Source organism: Pinus tabuliformis, chromosome X, assembly GCF_031772625.1.
Source record: "Pinus tabuliformis cultivar Carrire ecotype Pingquan chromosome X, CPIR1, whole genome shotgun sequence".
NCBI classification, from domain to species: Eukaryota; Viridiplantae; Streptophyta; class Pinopsida; order Pinales; family Pinaceae; genus Pinus; species Pinus tabuliformis.
In genome coordinates, this window is record NC_142308.1 from 50,577,595 (window position 1) to 50,591,869 (window position 14,275).

Below are 14,275 nucleotides of genomic sequence, written 5' to 3' on the forward strand. Positions count from 1 at the left end.
TGAAGACCTCACTCTTGATCTTCAAGAAATAAATCTAGGTCCTCCTGGAGTGATCATCAATGAATAAAACATAGTACTCATACCCACTCAAGGAAACATGAGACATCCGACCGCTCACATCGGAATGAATCAAATCAAGTATCCCCGTCGCTCTGCTGTCACTGTTGGGAAAAGGGGATTTGGCAAATTTGCCCATCGCACAACCTCTGCAAGTATCAAAGTGATCAGTACTGAAATCTGGCACACCTGTAGTGATCTCCCGCAATGTCCTCAAGGCTCCATGATACATATGTCCCATCCTGCGGTGCCAAATCTCACACAGCTCAGAACTGCTAGCTCTGCTGTCGGTACTACTGCTCAATGCCAAAAGGGGCTGAAATGCAAACTTGTACACCTTTGCATGGCGTACACCTATCACTCTAGCTGAATCAGCTGGAGTGTCCCTGGGATACATCAACACCTGTCCTCCCCTGAACAGTACGTCATATCCTCTGTCCTCCAAAGCTGAGACGGATATGAGGTTCTTCCTCATCCCTGGCACATAAAGAACCTCTGACACCTTCAAGGGAGGTTTGGACTCCCTCTGAAATGTCACTGTCCCCACCCCGACTGCTCTAACAACTCTGTCATCACCGAGTACTACCTCAATATCAGTGCCACTCTCTGAAAGCTCTGAGAAGTACTCACGGACTCCTGTCATGTGACGTGAAGCCCCACTGTCCACATACCAAATACCTGTAGATGCTCCGCTAATCGAGGGAAAAGCATGCTCCCTCTGAACCTGTGTGGCAGGTGATCCTGCACTAGAGGACTCACATGTAGTGAACGCAAACTCCCGGTCAAAACGACCTGCAAAGTCCTCAATCTCAGCTGAAGCTGCCACGTCCTGGTTCTTTCCCTTCTTCTTCTTCTTCTCCGGACACACAACTGCATAGTGTCCCATCTTTTGACAATTCCAACACTTCACCTTGGAATAGTCCTTCTGTGTGTTCCCCGGTTTACCTTTACCTTTGCCTTTGCCCCCACCACTGCTTGTGGAAGCCTGCTTCTTCCCTTTGCCTTTCTTGCCTCCTGCCACCAGTGCTACATCCTCATCCTGCTCAACTGGCTTGGCTGCCCCAAGCTGTCCTTTCCTGATCTCTGTCTGAATGCAATCATCCCAAAACCTCTCCCATGTGGGAAGGGTCTCACGTGCACAAACCCCATCAGCAAAGTTCAACCATGAACGGGGGAGGCCATTCACTGCAATACGCACCAACTCAGTGGATGGAATGGCCTCTCCAATCGCTGCCAACTCATCTCTCACATTGGTAATCTTTGTGAGATATCCAGCTGCACTATCATTACCCATCTTAATGTTCTTCAGCTTCTCCTTCAGGACCATCTTCCGGTTCTCATTGGTACTCTGGTAGAGATTGGACAATGCTGTCCACATCTCATGGGCATTGCTCTTTCCTCTCACATGAGGAATGCAATGGTCTTTGATTCTGTCTAGAATCAGCCTCTTACCCTTATTGTTCTTCTTTTTATACTCAGCCAACTGAGTAACATCAGTGGGCACAACAACAGGGTTCTGTGCGGTATGCACCATGATATCCCAGACTTCTGCCTCCTCAAAGATACTCTGCATTCTCTCCTTCCAAACGCTGTAATTTATATGCCCATCCAGCCTATCCTCCACCCTCAATCCCAATGACATCCTGCTGTCCTAAAACTGAAAAATAGCACTGCTGTAGTAAAGATAAAACTGCTGTTTATGAAAAAATCAGCTTGCTGGAATTTTCTGAGTGAAAAATCAGCAACTGTAATTTTTCCTTTTGCTGTCCCAAACTGCCCTTCAGCACTCAAGCTCTGATACCATGTAAAAATTTCTGTTTTCCCACCCCGGTTTTCAGTTTCTCCTTATTTCTCCCATGTAGTTAAATGCCCATTCCCATAACCATACATTTAACAGACTGAAAAAAATAAATATTGCTGAAAACACAAATTTTGGAAATTTTTCAAAATGCTGGAAATTGCAGAATTAAAAATCAGCAATTAAAAACAGCCATTAAAACACATTAAAACACTGATATTTTTGGTCAACTTGACCCTGGAAAAACCCCCAACAACTCTTGGGAAAACCAGTTTGAGAGCTCTTCTTTATTTCTGAAAATTGTCTTTTTACAGTGAGAATTATTCAGCAAAAAATCAGCAAGCAAATTTACAACTTATCTCCTTTCCCGTGCCTCACAGCAATCTGGAAATTACAGCAAACAGGACAACAATAAATGCTGTACGACCTCCGTTTTGTGTGCAGAAAAATCAGCAAACTGCTCCTCGATTTTTGTGCAAAAATCTGCCTTTCACTATGCGCTGAATCAGCTGTACAAATCTGCTCAACTGCTGCCTTGGAATGTGTGCCAAGCTGCTGTCTCCTTCTCCTTCCTGCTCAGAAATCTCTCTTGCTCTCTTGCTCTCCTTCTCCCAATCTGCTCATGAAAGAATGAATGACCTTTTCCTCTTTTTCCTCCTTTAATATAACTCCAAGTGACTTTTGGGTGATCCAAGTGACTTTTGGGTGATCTCTAAATCCAATGGCTGAAATAGATTTAGATCAATGGTTGAGATTAAATGCTCATTTAAATCTCACTTTCTATTTTTTAATTCACCCCACTTTAATAAAGACCCACTTAGTCATTTATTTCCAAAGTCACTTTTCCTTTTTAATTTTTCATTGACTTTATAAAAGTCACTTTAAAATTAGACTTAATAACTTTATCACTTAAAGTCACTTTTAAATTAGATTTAACTTTATAAAATTATAAAGTCACTTTAGGAGAAAAATTAAATTGTTTTGGACACTTTTCCCCAGGGCAAAGATCAAAGCCTAAGGGAACCACCTGTCCTCCGGTACCAAATTTCAACATCTGGGACATCAACCATGAAGATATTATCAGTGAGTGACTACTTCCCCATCTTCAAGGTAACCCTGGGGACATACTTAGTATAATGCATGGTCCAGTCTCTAGGTGCCAAAACTGAGAACCCCTCAAATGTAGCTGTCTGGATGCCCCTACGCTCCACCATCTAGGCATTAATGAAATTGTTGGTGGCCCCACTGTCAACCAGGACTGACACACGCTGCCCCTGTATGGTCCCCCTGATCTTGAGTGTCAAATACTTCGGCACACCCCGAAGTGAAGCAAGGACTCCCCCGGTTGCGGCAAATGGTCCTCCTCTTGGTGGTGGTGGTGGCCCTCCTGATGATGGTTCTCCCTCATCTGCGGACTCCTCTACTGTCTTGGCCTCCTCCTCCTCAAGTTCACTATCTGGGAACACCTTGTTGATTTTTGGGTAGCATTGGATGTGCTCTAGCTTCGAAATTTTGTGGAGGGGCTAGAGCACATGAGATTTCCAAGACCCAAAAATCGTTTGGTGAAATTCCACTGGGATTGTATTTTATTAAAATAATTAATTTTTTTAATGGGGTTCCCAAGTCTAACTTAGGAAAATAAAAATATTAATGGGTATTAATGAAAATATGGGTGAGAAGCTTCTAAGAGACGAGGATCAAGTCTAATTTAATCTTATCCGTTGATTAGAGACCTAATATTGGCTGTTGATTCATCAATAGGAAAAGTATAATAGGAGGCTCAAGTGTTAGTTGGAGATACACCAAGTTGATCAGTCAGTTCGATTTTTCTGGGGCGTGGCTTGGTGAGAAAATCGAACTAGTGATTTGAGTTGCAGTGAGAGGGGCATAAGCAGAGATTTGGATTAGAGAGGACGTTCCAAGCCAAAGAGTATGTAGCAGAGAGGTAGCTTGAGCATCAGGGAGGCAGCGCAGAGGCCTACACAGCCCAGAAGGGGCTCACGCAGTCTAGAGGGGCTCTTGCAGTGGCAGTGTAGAGTATTCGTTAGTAATCTGAGATTTTGCTAGAGAAGCGAGGTTTTGAGCTGGGAGGGCTGGACAACAGTCTTCATCCAGAAAATCGATCCAGCAAAAGAAGAGATACAACGCTCTAGAGGCAGGACACTAGCCCACGTAGTGATTGCATAGGGACTTCGTAGTGGTTGCCGGGAGGGTGTCAGATCACTCATTGGATTAATTATGACTTGAGGAGTGAGGTAAACCCTCGAATGTATTTCTTGTTGCCGTGATTTCTCTGTAAGGTTAGCCTGTGTGAAAGGCAACTTGTTGTACTCAGATTCTGCTTGCTTAGTAATACAAGCCCTCTATCTATTGCACCATTTTTCCCGCATTGGGTTTTTCTGGGGATGTGTTGTCCAAAAATAACGGTGTCCCTTGTGTGTTTGTCTCATCTATTGTTTTAGTTTATGATCTGTATGTCAGTGTAGTCTGCAGTAGTGTTTACATCACTGTTTATTTAATTAAATAACTTGTTGAACAACACAATATTGGCTCAGCTGAACAACTAAGGCAAATTTGATTGTCAAATAGACAGAAGACCCCCATTGCTCCCTCATTCCTTCCTTTTATAATTGTTTGCCATGCATTCCTTGTGGGTCCCTCCACCAATTCGATTTGCCTCAAGGAATTCGAATTCCTTCTTCCCCAACTGCACACTTCATGTGGGCCCCATATTCCACTAGCATACAAATAAAGTATTTCTCCATTGTTTTCCACCAAAATTTGACTTGAGCTAGCATTAATCAAAATTGTCAAAAATTTATTTTCCAAACATTAGGAAAATTTAGGAAGGAACATTACAAACAATACATGGATAATCATATATAATGTACAAAGGATGATTTTGTCAATAATAAGTTAATTAGATCAATTCCATCCAACTCTAGATAAAGATTCCTCTTGGAACAATATGATACATAGACTATAGCATGTTCTCAAATAGTGTCTAACATTCATTTACCATTTTAACTAGATGGGAATTTTTATATTTTGAGGCTAATTTCATGGAAGATGACAAGTTGATCATGATGTAGAGTTGAAATATCCAAATGATGAGCATGTAGACCCATTTTTTGACATGTAGTTAGACCTACTCCACATCATCATATCAATAGAGTGATCATTGATGAGATACTCAATTTTGTATTTACAGTTGTCCTTTTTGTATAAAGCATGATGCATAATGATTTCAGTTTTCAGATTTCTAAGTTATCTAATGACTTCAGTTCTAATGTTTTGTTTCATGAATGGTATTGATTTTTTACTTTGAATATGTTTTTTCTTAAATTAAAAAAATATTATTGTATTTTTTGTACTTGGCCTTTCCCCATTGTATCCGGATCCTGGCTTTTCAAAAACATGGTTGATCCGTTTCCGGGTCTGAATCCGGATCCATATCTGTTTCTGTTTCCTGTTAACTTACATATATATAATCTATATGTACACACACACACACACACCATGTTTCCCCATTTCCTGATTTCTGGGGGGTCATGTTTCCAGCGCGTTCCTGTTTCCGTATACCATGCAACTTAGCAGCATAGATATGCCCCTCATAGCACAGCAGCTGAAAACACTTTTTTTTTGTTGACAGATGGAACCCCTTGTTATGTGTGATTCCACTGTGACAATGACACTGGATGTTATATGTGAATCAACCATGCTCAAACACATAAATATTTTGAAAATCTTCTCAGTTATGAGATTCAAAGTGGCATGGAAGGAATGGAGACGAGAGGTTAAGATATGGATATTATATATGCAGTCCAACTCTATGCACACTCACATAAGCACAATCATATATAGCAGCAACAAAAATGAATTACGGAGAACATAGAAAATAAAAACCTTGTAGGGATTGTATGACTCATGAAGAGTGATCCATTCTCTGGAATGACCCAACTGTTTCCATCTTCCACATATCTTTACATGGTGATATATAATGTATAATGAACCCTTTTTGCCACTGCTTCAGAATAGGTTGCTAGGGATTGCGGCGTGTGGGTACATAGAAATTAGGAATACTTTAAGCTTTGGCATGTAACAGTCTGTTACTCCCTGTTATTGATAATTGCATTTTCTTCTCACGATCTGATCTGTCTGATTGCCTAGTAATGGTAGCTTGATTGGAGGATGTTAATTTTTCAAATTGCAGGGATTTTATATGTTCTTACTTTGGTAACAAAAAGTAGAGTAATTCATATACAACAAAGAATTCCTAGAAGATGCAGCACAATTCCTGGTTCTTAATCCTTTATTTTGTTATTAAATGATGTGCAATTAAATATGATGCCATTAAACACACGGTGTGATTCTTATTATTTCCAATTATTCTTGTTGTATGCCAATATAGGAAGCATGTTTCATTGATAATAGTTTTCTTTTTGAGTATTTTGCAGATTGTTGCACAGGGATTACCCTTAACTACAGGGACTTTAGCTTCACTTCCAGCCTTCTCATCAATTAATATGAACATAAATAATCTAGACAAATCAGATCCGTCATCTAAAATGACATGCACACCAGAAGTATCAAAGACTGGTCTGGGTTCGTCAGCTGCTATGACAACAGCTGTTGTTGCAGGTCTCCTTCATTATCTTGGTGCTGTTAAACTGCCTAGTACAGGTTGTGCAACATATTCAGATAAGATGTTGGATATGGACTTGGATTTGGTACATGCAGTATCTCAGACAGCACATTGTATAGCACAAGGAAAAGTAGGCAGTGGATTTGATGTGAGTGCTGCTGTGTTTGGGAGTCAGCGCTATGTTCGATTTTCTCCAGAAATTCTTTCTCCTGCTCAGGTCTCTCTCTCTCTCATATACACAATTAAAGATTATCTTATCATCCACACACACAATATCATTCACACACACAAAAGAACCTTGCATGCATGTACTACCTTGAAAGGACTCTTAGTGCCATTAATACTATATAATGTCCCAATATTGTGACTATGATTTTTTAAAAGGAATCCCAGTCAAACAAGCTAGCAGTGATCTGAAGTGAAATGAGACTATATTAATGTCTGGAAATAACTATAAAAGGTTAATGTTACAACTTACTGCAAATAGTTCCAGCTGATAAAACTAGGGAGATAGGTCACTAAACAATTCTGCTATAAGATGAGGGAGTTCACCAAACAACTCTGCTATTATGATGTGATACGAGACAATGAAGGCCATAGGTAACCTTAGTGTTACAGTGAAAATAACCAGGCTGTCGGCTTGACAAGTGCCTGTCCATTTCGGAAATAGACCACATATCCCTTGTCTTCCATGGCTGAGACAGAGAGTAAATTCTTGGTTATCCCTGGAACATACAATACATCTGTCACCTCCAGAGGACATCTTGACTCCAGCTGAAATTGAATGGCCCCAACTCCCTCCACACCATACATGGCATTGTTACCAAGCTCCACATGTACATCTGAGTCATCCTTCGATAAATTGGTGAAAATCCCCTGTGCTCCCTTCATGTGTCTAGAAGTAACACTGTCCACAAACCATGCACCCTTGACTATAGTGCTAGAAAGGCAAGACACCAATGAGAACTCCTCAAATCTTGCAACAAACTCATTGACTTGAGTATCTGTAGATGTTGCAACCTGCTGCACCTTTCCCTTACTCTTCTTCTTGTTCGAACACTATGAGGCATAATGGCCACTCGTGGCACACAAAGCATTTTACTCTGCTCAGATCTTCTTTCTTTCTAGCTTGTGAAGTAGCCTCTCCATCTATATCCTTGTTGACCTTCCCCTTCCCCTTGCCTAACTAGTAAGAGCAGGATTCTCATCATCGCCCATTTGGTGGTTTGTTGACAAATATTTCTCCCAAATCTCTTCCTGGATGAGATCATCCCACACTCTGCCCCAATCAGGAAGTTTCTCTTGTGCCACAATGCCCTCAAAGAAAGGAGCCCATGGCTTAATGAAACCATTTAGGGCCATCCTTACCATCTCCCCATCTATCATGATCTCTGTTGCCGCCTACTCCACATCTATGCTAACGTGGATAAAATATTTAATCCACTTGGTGTGGCCTTGGGGGCAAGTCTCGAGTTGAGAAGCTTTCACTCAAATCTCAACTCCTTCGTCTAGGCTAATTTCTAGCAAAGCCAAGGGGCGTAGTTGTTGATTTCTGATAACAACGGATGTGCTCTAAGCCTCAAAATTTGCAGGGAGGCTAGAACACATGTATTCCAGAATACCCAGAAATTGTTTTGGGAAATTCCACCCAGAGACAGTTTTATTAAAATAATTAATTATTTTTAATGGATGCCTAAGTCTAAACTTAAGAAATTAAAATAATTAAAGGGTATTAATTAAACTGGGGGTCAAACTTGTAGAAGAAGACAAGGATCAAGCCAAAATGATTTGAGCCATTGATTAGAATCTAATCTGGGCTGTTGGTTGATCAACGAGAGGATTATAAGAAGAGGCTTAATGGGCATTTGGAAAACACTTTGATAGAGATATCAAGAGATTGAATTCCTTAGAGAGGGCAGTGCAACAGTTGCTAGAGAATCAATCAAGGAGATTTCTTGCAGTGAGAGGAAGGGAGAGTTCCAGAGGGAGATTTCCTGATCCAAGAATACATCGCAAAGGAGGCAAAGAGAGATCCAGAAGAGGCAGTGCAGAGGCCAAGCTGGGCAGCGTAAGCTCACGCAGAGGCAGCGCAGAGCTTCAGAGGGAGTCCTTTGAGCCCTTACTTCCCCTTTCATATACTTTGCACGTGCTTGAGCTTCTTGTTGTAAAATGTAACTAGGTTGGGTTTTCATAATGACATGTAATTATGATCTTTGTAAATGACGAAATGAAGAGAGTAAAATTAGTTTTGTAATACCTTGCTTCATGGGTTTCATGAGCAAGAGATTTTATTTATATGGCTCCAATTGATAGCCTTAGGATTTGTCATTAGAGTCAAGGAGTCAATGTCATGTATGAAGAACCCTTCTTGGGGAAATAACAATGTATATGAGTCTATAAAATGTCTAGAAAGCCCTCCAACGACAAAAACACTAATCCTCCTTTTGATGTCGGCCTCAAGATGCATAAGAAACTCATGTTGGTTCAACCTATATGGAGACACATCTATTCGAGAAATCATGTTGGCTTATTTATAGAGGGAAACCACTATATATAGGCGTGAACACACTTTGCATTTCCATAGTGAGATCTTCGCATATCTTTATGACTTCGGATGGGTAATAAGTTAATAACAAAATGAAGTTCGGTTATCTATCTCTGATTTTTTGGATTGCAGTAATAGAAGACAAGCTTGGATTTCAGTGGCCTAATAAAGGGACAAGTTTAGAATACCTTCTCAGATTCGTATGAAGGATCAATGCCACAGTTCAATGTAGAAGGCACAGTTCGGATACCACAGTTCAGTATGTAAGGTTCAATTCGGATGGAACTCGGCTAGAGAAGGAAGAGACAACGATGATATTTTCTGGGCTAACCATAGTAAGGAAGTTTGGATCAAAGATACAAAGAAAAAGTTCAAAGGTCTCTCTTTCTTGGATCAGAGATATAGTCTTGAGGACATAACAGTTTGGTACAACCACAATTCGTTGATGATGACAATAAGGTCTTAAGCGAAGAGATATAGATGAGATCTTAGTGTTAATTTTTGGTAGCATCGGATGTGCTCTAGCCATGCAAATTGGTGGAGAGGTTGAGGTACATGAGATCTCCAAGACCCATAACTTGTTCGGAGAAATTCCATCCGGATGAAGAGATATTAAAATAAATAATATTTTTAATGAGTTCCTAAGTCTAAACTTAAGGAAAATTAAAATATTAATGTCTATTAATATAATATGGGTGAGAAAGTTCTAAGAGAAGAGGATCAAGCCAATTCTAATCTTAGTCATTGATTAGGGACTTAATCTCAACCATTGAATCATCAACAGGAAAAGAGGAGGCTTGAGGGTTAGTTGGAGTCACACCAAATTGATCAGTCAATTCGATTTTCTCGGGTAGGGTTTGTTGAGAAATCGAGTTAGTGATCTGTTGCAGCGAGGGGCAGAAGGTCGAGAATACATAGCGTAGAGGCTGAGAGAGTTCCGGAGAGACAGCACAGAGGTAGTCTGGGTTGACGCAGAGGCAGCCAGAGCTGACACAGAGGCAGCGAGAGCTGACGCAGAGGCTTGGAGGGCCAGTGCTGAGGACGCAGTTGGCCGAGAAGTTGACGCAGAGGCTAGCAGAGCTAACGCTGGGCAGAAAGAGTTGCACTGTGGTGTTTTCGTGGGGTAGACTGAGTTGAGAGGCAACTGCAGAGCCATAGAGGGTGACGCAGTTCCAGAGAGAAGCTTGGAACAACCTTCGCTATGCAGCTGAGGAACAATAGAAGTTACTGTGGGGCTCATCATCCGGTTGCTGATCAGCCAAAATATTTGTCTCCAGAGAAAGGTACTTTTGACAAGGAAAATCTCTAAAGGGTGAGCCATTTCTAGCACCCTAGTTGTATTCAGAAAACTGCATAATAATAAAACGCTCATCTGCTGCACCAGGTTTCCCGCATTGGGTTTTGTCGGGGATGATTGTCCAAAAATAACGGTGTCCCTTGTGTTGTCTCAGTTATTTTAGTTGTTGATCTGTATATGTGTGAAGGTTGCATTTGTGTTTATTTCGGTATTTATATTAATAAATAACTTGTTAATGGAAAGAACAAGTAGGAGATAATAAACCAGATAATGCAGTAGGGATTTCTGATGTGTTAGATTCAGAAATTTCCACATGGTATCAAAGCGATTGCAGATCATAGCGATTGAAGGCATCAATCGGGAATTCTGAGAGTTTGCAGCAGAGAAGCAGCTGTCCCAATAGATAGCGTTGTTCTAGAGCTAGAGACGTAGAAGGAAGAGTGACACAATGAAAAGAAGGTGATGTCAGCATTTTGAGCCAGGAGAAGAAGACACAATAGTTGGGAGGAGCCCACGCAGTAGCTGTGTCAACTGTCCAGGCCAGCGTAGAGGCAGAGGGGGGCAGATCAAGCCTATGCAGTTCCAAGTTATCTTTCTCAATTAAGTAGGATTGATGCTGTGGCCAGGAGGAGTTGATCCAGCTCTCACTGTGATTGTGGAGAGCCAAAAGGGCTCAGATTCTTCAGTTGCCGGGGCTAAGGGAGCTGTGTAGATTGTGATTTGAGGAGCTGGTGGGACTTTGGTTCTGTCAGTACAGAACAATGTCTAAGGAGACGGAACCAAGGTAGAGGGAATCACTACCTCGACGGATTTTTAGCCAAGGAATCCAGATCTGAGTTGTAGTTGCAAGGAGGATTGGAGAGGAGCGGTTCAACAACTGGCTAGAGGATTTCTAGGAGGGAAATCAGGACTCAGAGGGAGTCCATGACCACGTTATACCAGGGCTCTTCCGTGCAGTGGAAGATGCTATTGGAGAATCAGCTGAGGTTATATCAAATGCATAAGGGAGAGCAGATAAATCCATTCCTTCTCAGGTTGCAGGAGATTCGCTACCAACTTACTTCCGTGGGGTCTACACCCGATCCAAAGTTTATGGTTAGGATTGCCTTGAATGCAGTCTTAGAGGAGTAGGAGACATTTGTCCAAAGTATTTTGGGTAGGCCTACTCTTCCCGGTTGGGAGGAGACGTGGGCAGCTCTTCGACAGGAAGAGATCAGGAGGATGACCAAGGCGGGGAGTAGTGGTAAGGGAGTTCGAGTCAAGAAAGAGGAGGAGGAGGATGCTACTCTAGCATCTGCGGGACAACAAGGGAAGGGGAAGAAGAAGGATATCTCCAAGCTCAAGTGCTTCAATTGTGGAGATTTAGGTCATTATGCATCCTAGTGTCCCAAGAAGAAAGGCAAGGGAGAAGCTTCTGATTCAAAGGCAACTCCAGCTAAGGCAGAGAAAGAGGTCAAGATTGATGACGATTGTGCCTTGAGTGCTCATGCACCTCTAGAGAAGAGGTGGGGTGACATCGAGTTGTAGTTAGGATGTCTACATGCTAGGGGCAGGATCCTTGAGGTACCCAAACTCTTGGATCACATCCGGCTACGGGCCCTTAACGATAGTAGCATGATGACAGGTGTCGGGTGGAGCAAAGTGTGATGGAGTAGCAAGGCAGGGCTAGAGTGCAGAAATCTGAGGCAGCGCAATGGAGGTTGCAGCAGTGCGAGGCATAGAGGTGTTTGCAACAACGCAGTGGCAGCAGAGGGAGCACAGGATAGCAACCGAGGTAGCTTCAGCACTAAGTTGGAGGAAACATTGGAGAAGGGTCCGTTTCAGGCCAGAAACGAAATGGAAACGAGGAAACTTGTACCGTACGGCCTGGAAACTCGTTTCCGGCCGTACTAGCCTGTTTCTTGAGGAGGAAACGTGGCCAGGACGACCGGAAATGAGTTTTTAAGCCGTACGACGGAGTTTCTTCTTCGAACTTGATTTTTTCTTGTATTTTTTTATAATTTTTTTGCTTGTAATTTCTTATTGGACGATTGAAATATCTTTTGGATGCTTCTAGATGCCTCTCAAGTTATAAAAAAGAGGATTTTTTTGAGTGGGGAGCCTAATGTTCAAGCCTATGGCCCTAGTGTTGATATGCAGTTCATGGTAATGTTACATAAAGTGACATTCTCCTTTATTTTTCATTTTCATCCTTTTACTTAAATTTTTAACATTACCATGAAATGACTCGGGATGTTTGAGAGTGGGTTTGCCCTCATTGGATTTCATATGGAGAAAGTAGAATTTTAGATCTCACTCAAAATCTAGCAGACTTATCTATTTTTCAGGATTTCAGGATTGGGGGGATTGCAATGTTTCCATTGGATTTTGTCATGTGCTAGGGTATGGAACTTGTATTTAATCAAGATAACCAAGCCCTCTATGCAGGGGAGACTCCCACTAATCAAGAGCATGTAGGGTACTACGGTATGGAACTTGTATTTAATCAAGAGCACTAAGGTCATTCGACTATGTAGGAGGAGACTCCCAATCAAGCACGAGACAAGAAATTAGAAATTTCTCGTGGCTGATTTTGGATATTGCTATTTTCATTATGTGATCATTCATGAGTAAATGTGATGTAAATTTAGAGACTTATAGTTTATGCATTAACAATTGACAATTTAATCATAATGTAATAAATTAGAATGTATCATAGATGATTTATGATTGCACATATTTCTTAAATATCCTAATATATATATATATATATTGCATTACCCCGTTTCCAAAATTTGGGGGGGGGGGTCACGTTTCGTACTCGTGCTCGTTTTGGAAACTCGTACCGTTTCCCCATTTCGTGCAACTTAGCTTCAGCATCATGGGGCTTCCAGTCTGACCGGGATGTCAGTATTTGGGAGAAGGTTAGTTACTTACTTCTCGGTAACTGAGTTGCAGTGCAACAGTTAGCAATGGCAGTGCTATGGGCAGCATGATGCAACATATTGAGAGGGAGCTGCAGTATAGATGTAGCAGTGGCAGTGGCAGTGGTAGTGTCATGGGTAGTAGTACGGGAAGCAGCAGTGCACAGGATGTGAGACAGCAGGCCAAGCATCAGCAAAGGTACCAGTGCGGAGGATTAGTGTGATGTTTCTATGGTGAAGCATTACCAGAGTACATTCCTCACCAAGAGGGAGTGTTGATTTTTGGTAGCACCAGATGTGCTCTAGCCATGAAAATTAGTGGAGAGGTTAAGGCACATAAGATATCTAAAACCCAGAAATCGTTTGGAGAAATTCTACCCGGATGAAGAGATATTAAAATAAATAATATTTTTAATGAGTTCTTAAGTCTAAATTTAGGAAAGTTAAAATATTAATGTGTATTAATATAATATGCATGAGAAAGTTCTAAGAGACGAGGATCAAGCCAGTTCTAATCTTAGCCGTTGATTTGGGACTTAATTTCGGCCGTTGAATCGTCAATAGGAAAAGTATAAGAGGAGGCTTGAGGGTCAGTTGGAGACACACCAAATTGATCAATCAATTCTATTTTCTGGGGCAAGGTTTGTTGAAAAATCGAGTTAGTGATCTGTTGCAGCGAGGGGCAGTTCGGCAGAAGCTCAAGAATACATAGAAGAGAGTTAGAGAGAGTGTCGGAGAGACAACGCAGAGGCAACCTAGGCTAATGCAAAAGCTTGGAGGGCCAGCGTTGAGGACGTAGGAGGCCGAGAAGCTGACGTAGGCAGACGCAAAGGCTAGCAGAGCTGACATTGGGCAGAAAGAGCTGTGCTATGGTGTTTTCGTGGGGCAAACTGAGAGTTGAGACGTAGACGCTGAGCCATAGAGGGTTACACAGTCCCTGGAGGGTGACGCGGTTCTAGAGAGAAGCTTGGAGCAGCTTTCGCTGTCCAGCTGAGGAACAATCGAAGTCACTGTGGGGCTCATCATCCGG

The 14,275-nt window shown here is 41.8% G+C and overlaps 1 protein-coding gene across 3 annotated transcripts in view; it reads left to right on the top strand.

Moving 5' to 3' along the window:
* The window catches only part of LOC149138279 (phosphomevalonate kinase, peroxisomal-like), a 278,660-nt gene that overhangs the window by 184,806 nt on the left and 79,579 nt on the right, over positions 1–14,275 (top strand). For all 3 annotated transcript variants that reach the window (XM_089452943.1, XM_089452942.1, XM_089452941.1), the window contains one exon: positions 6,313–6,717. In XM_089452943.1, coding sequence (XP_089309069.1) covers positions 6,313–6,717 — 405 coding nt within the window. The remainder of the gene's footprint in view (positions 1–6,312; positions 6,718–14,275) is intronic.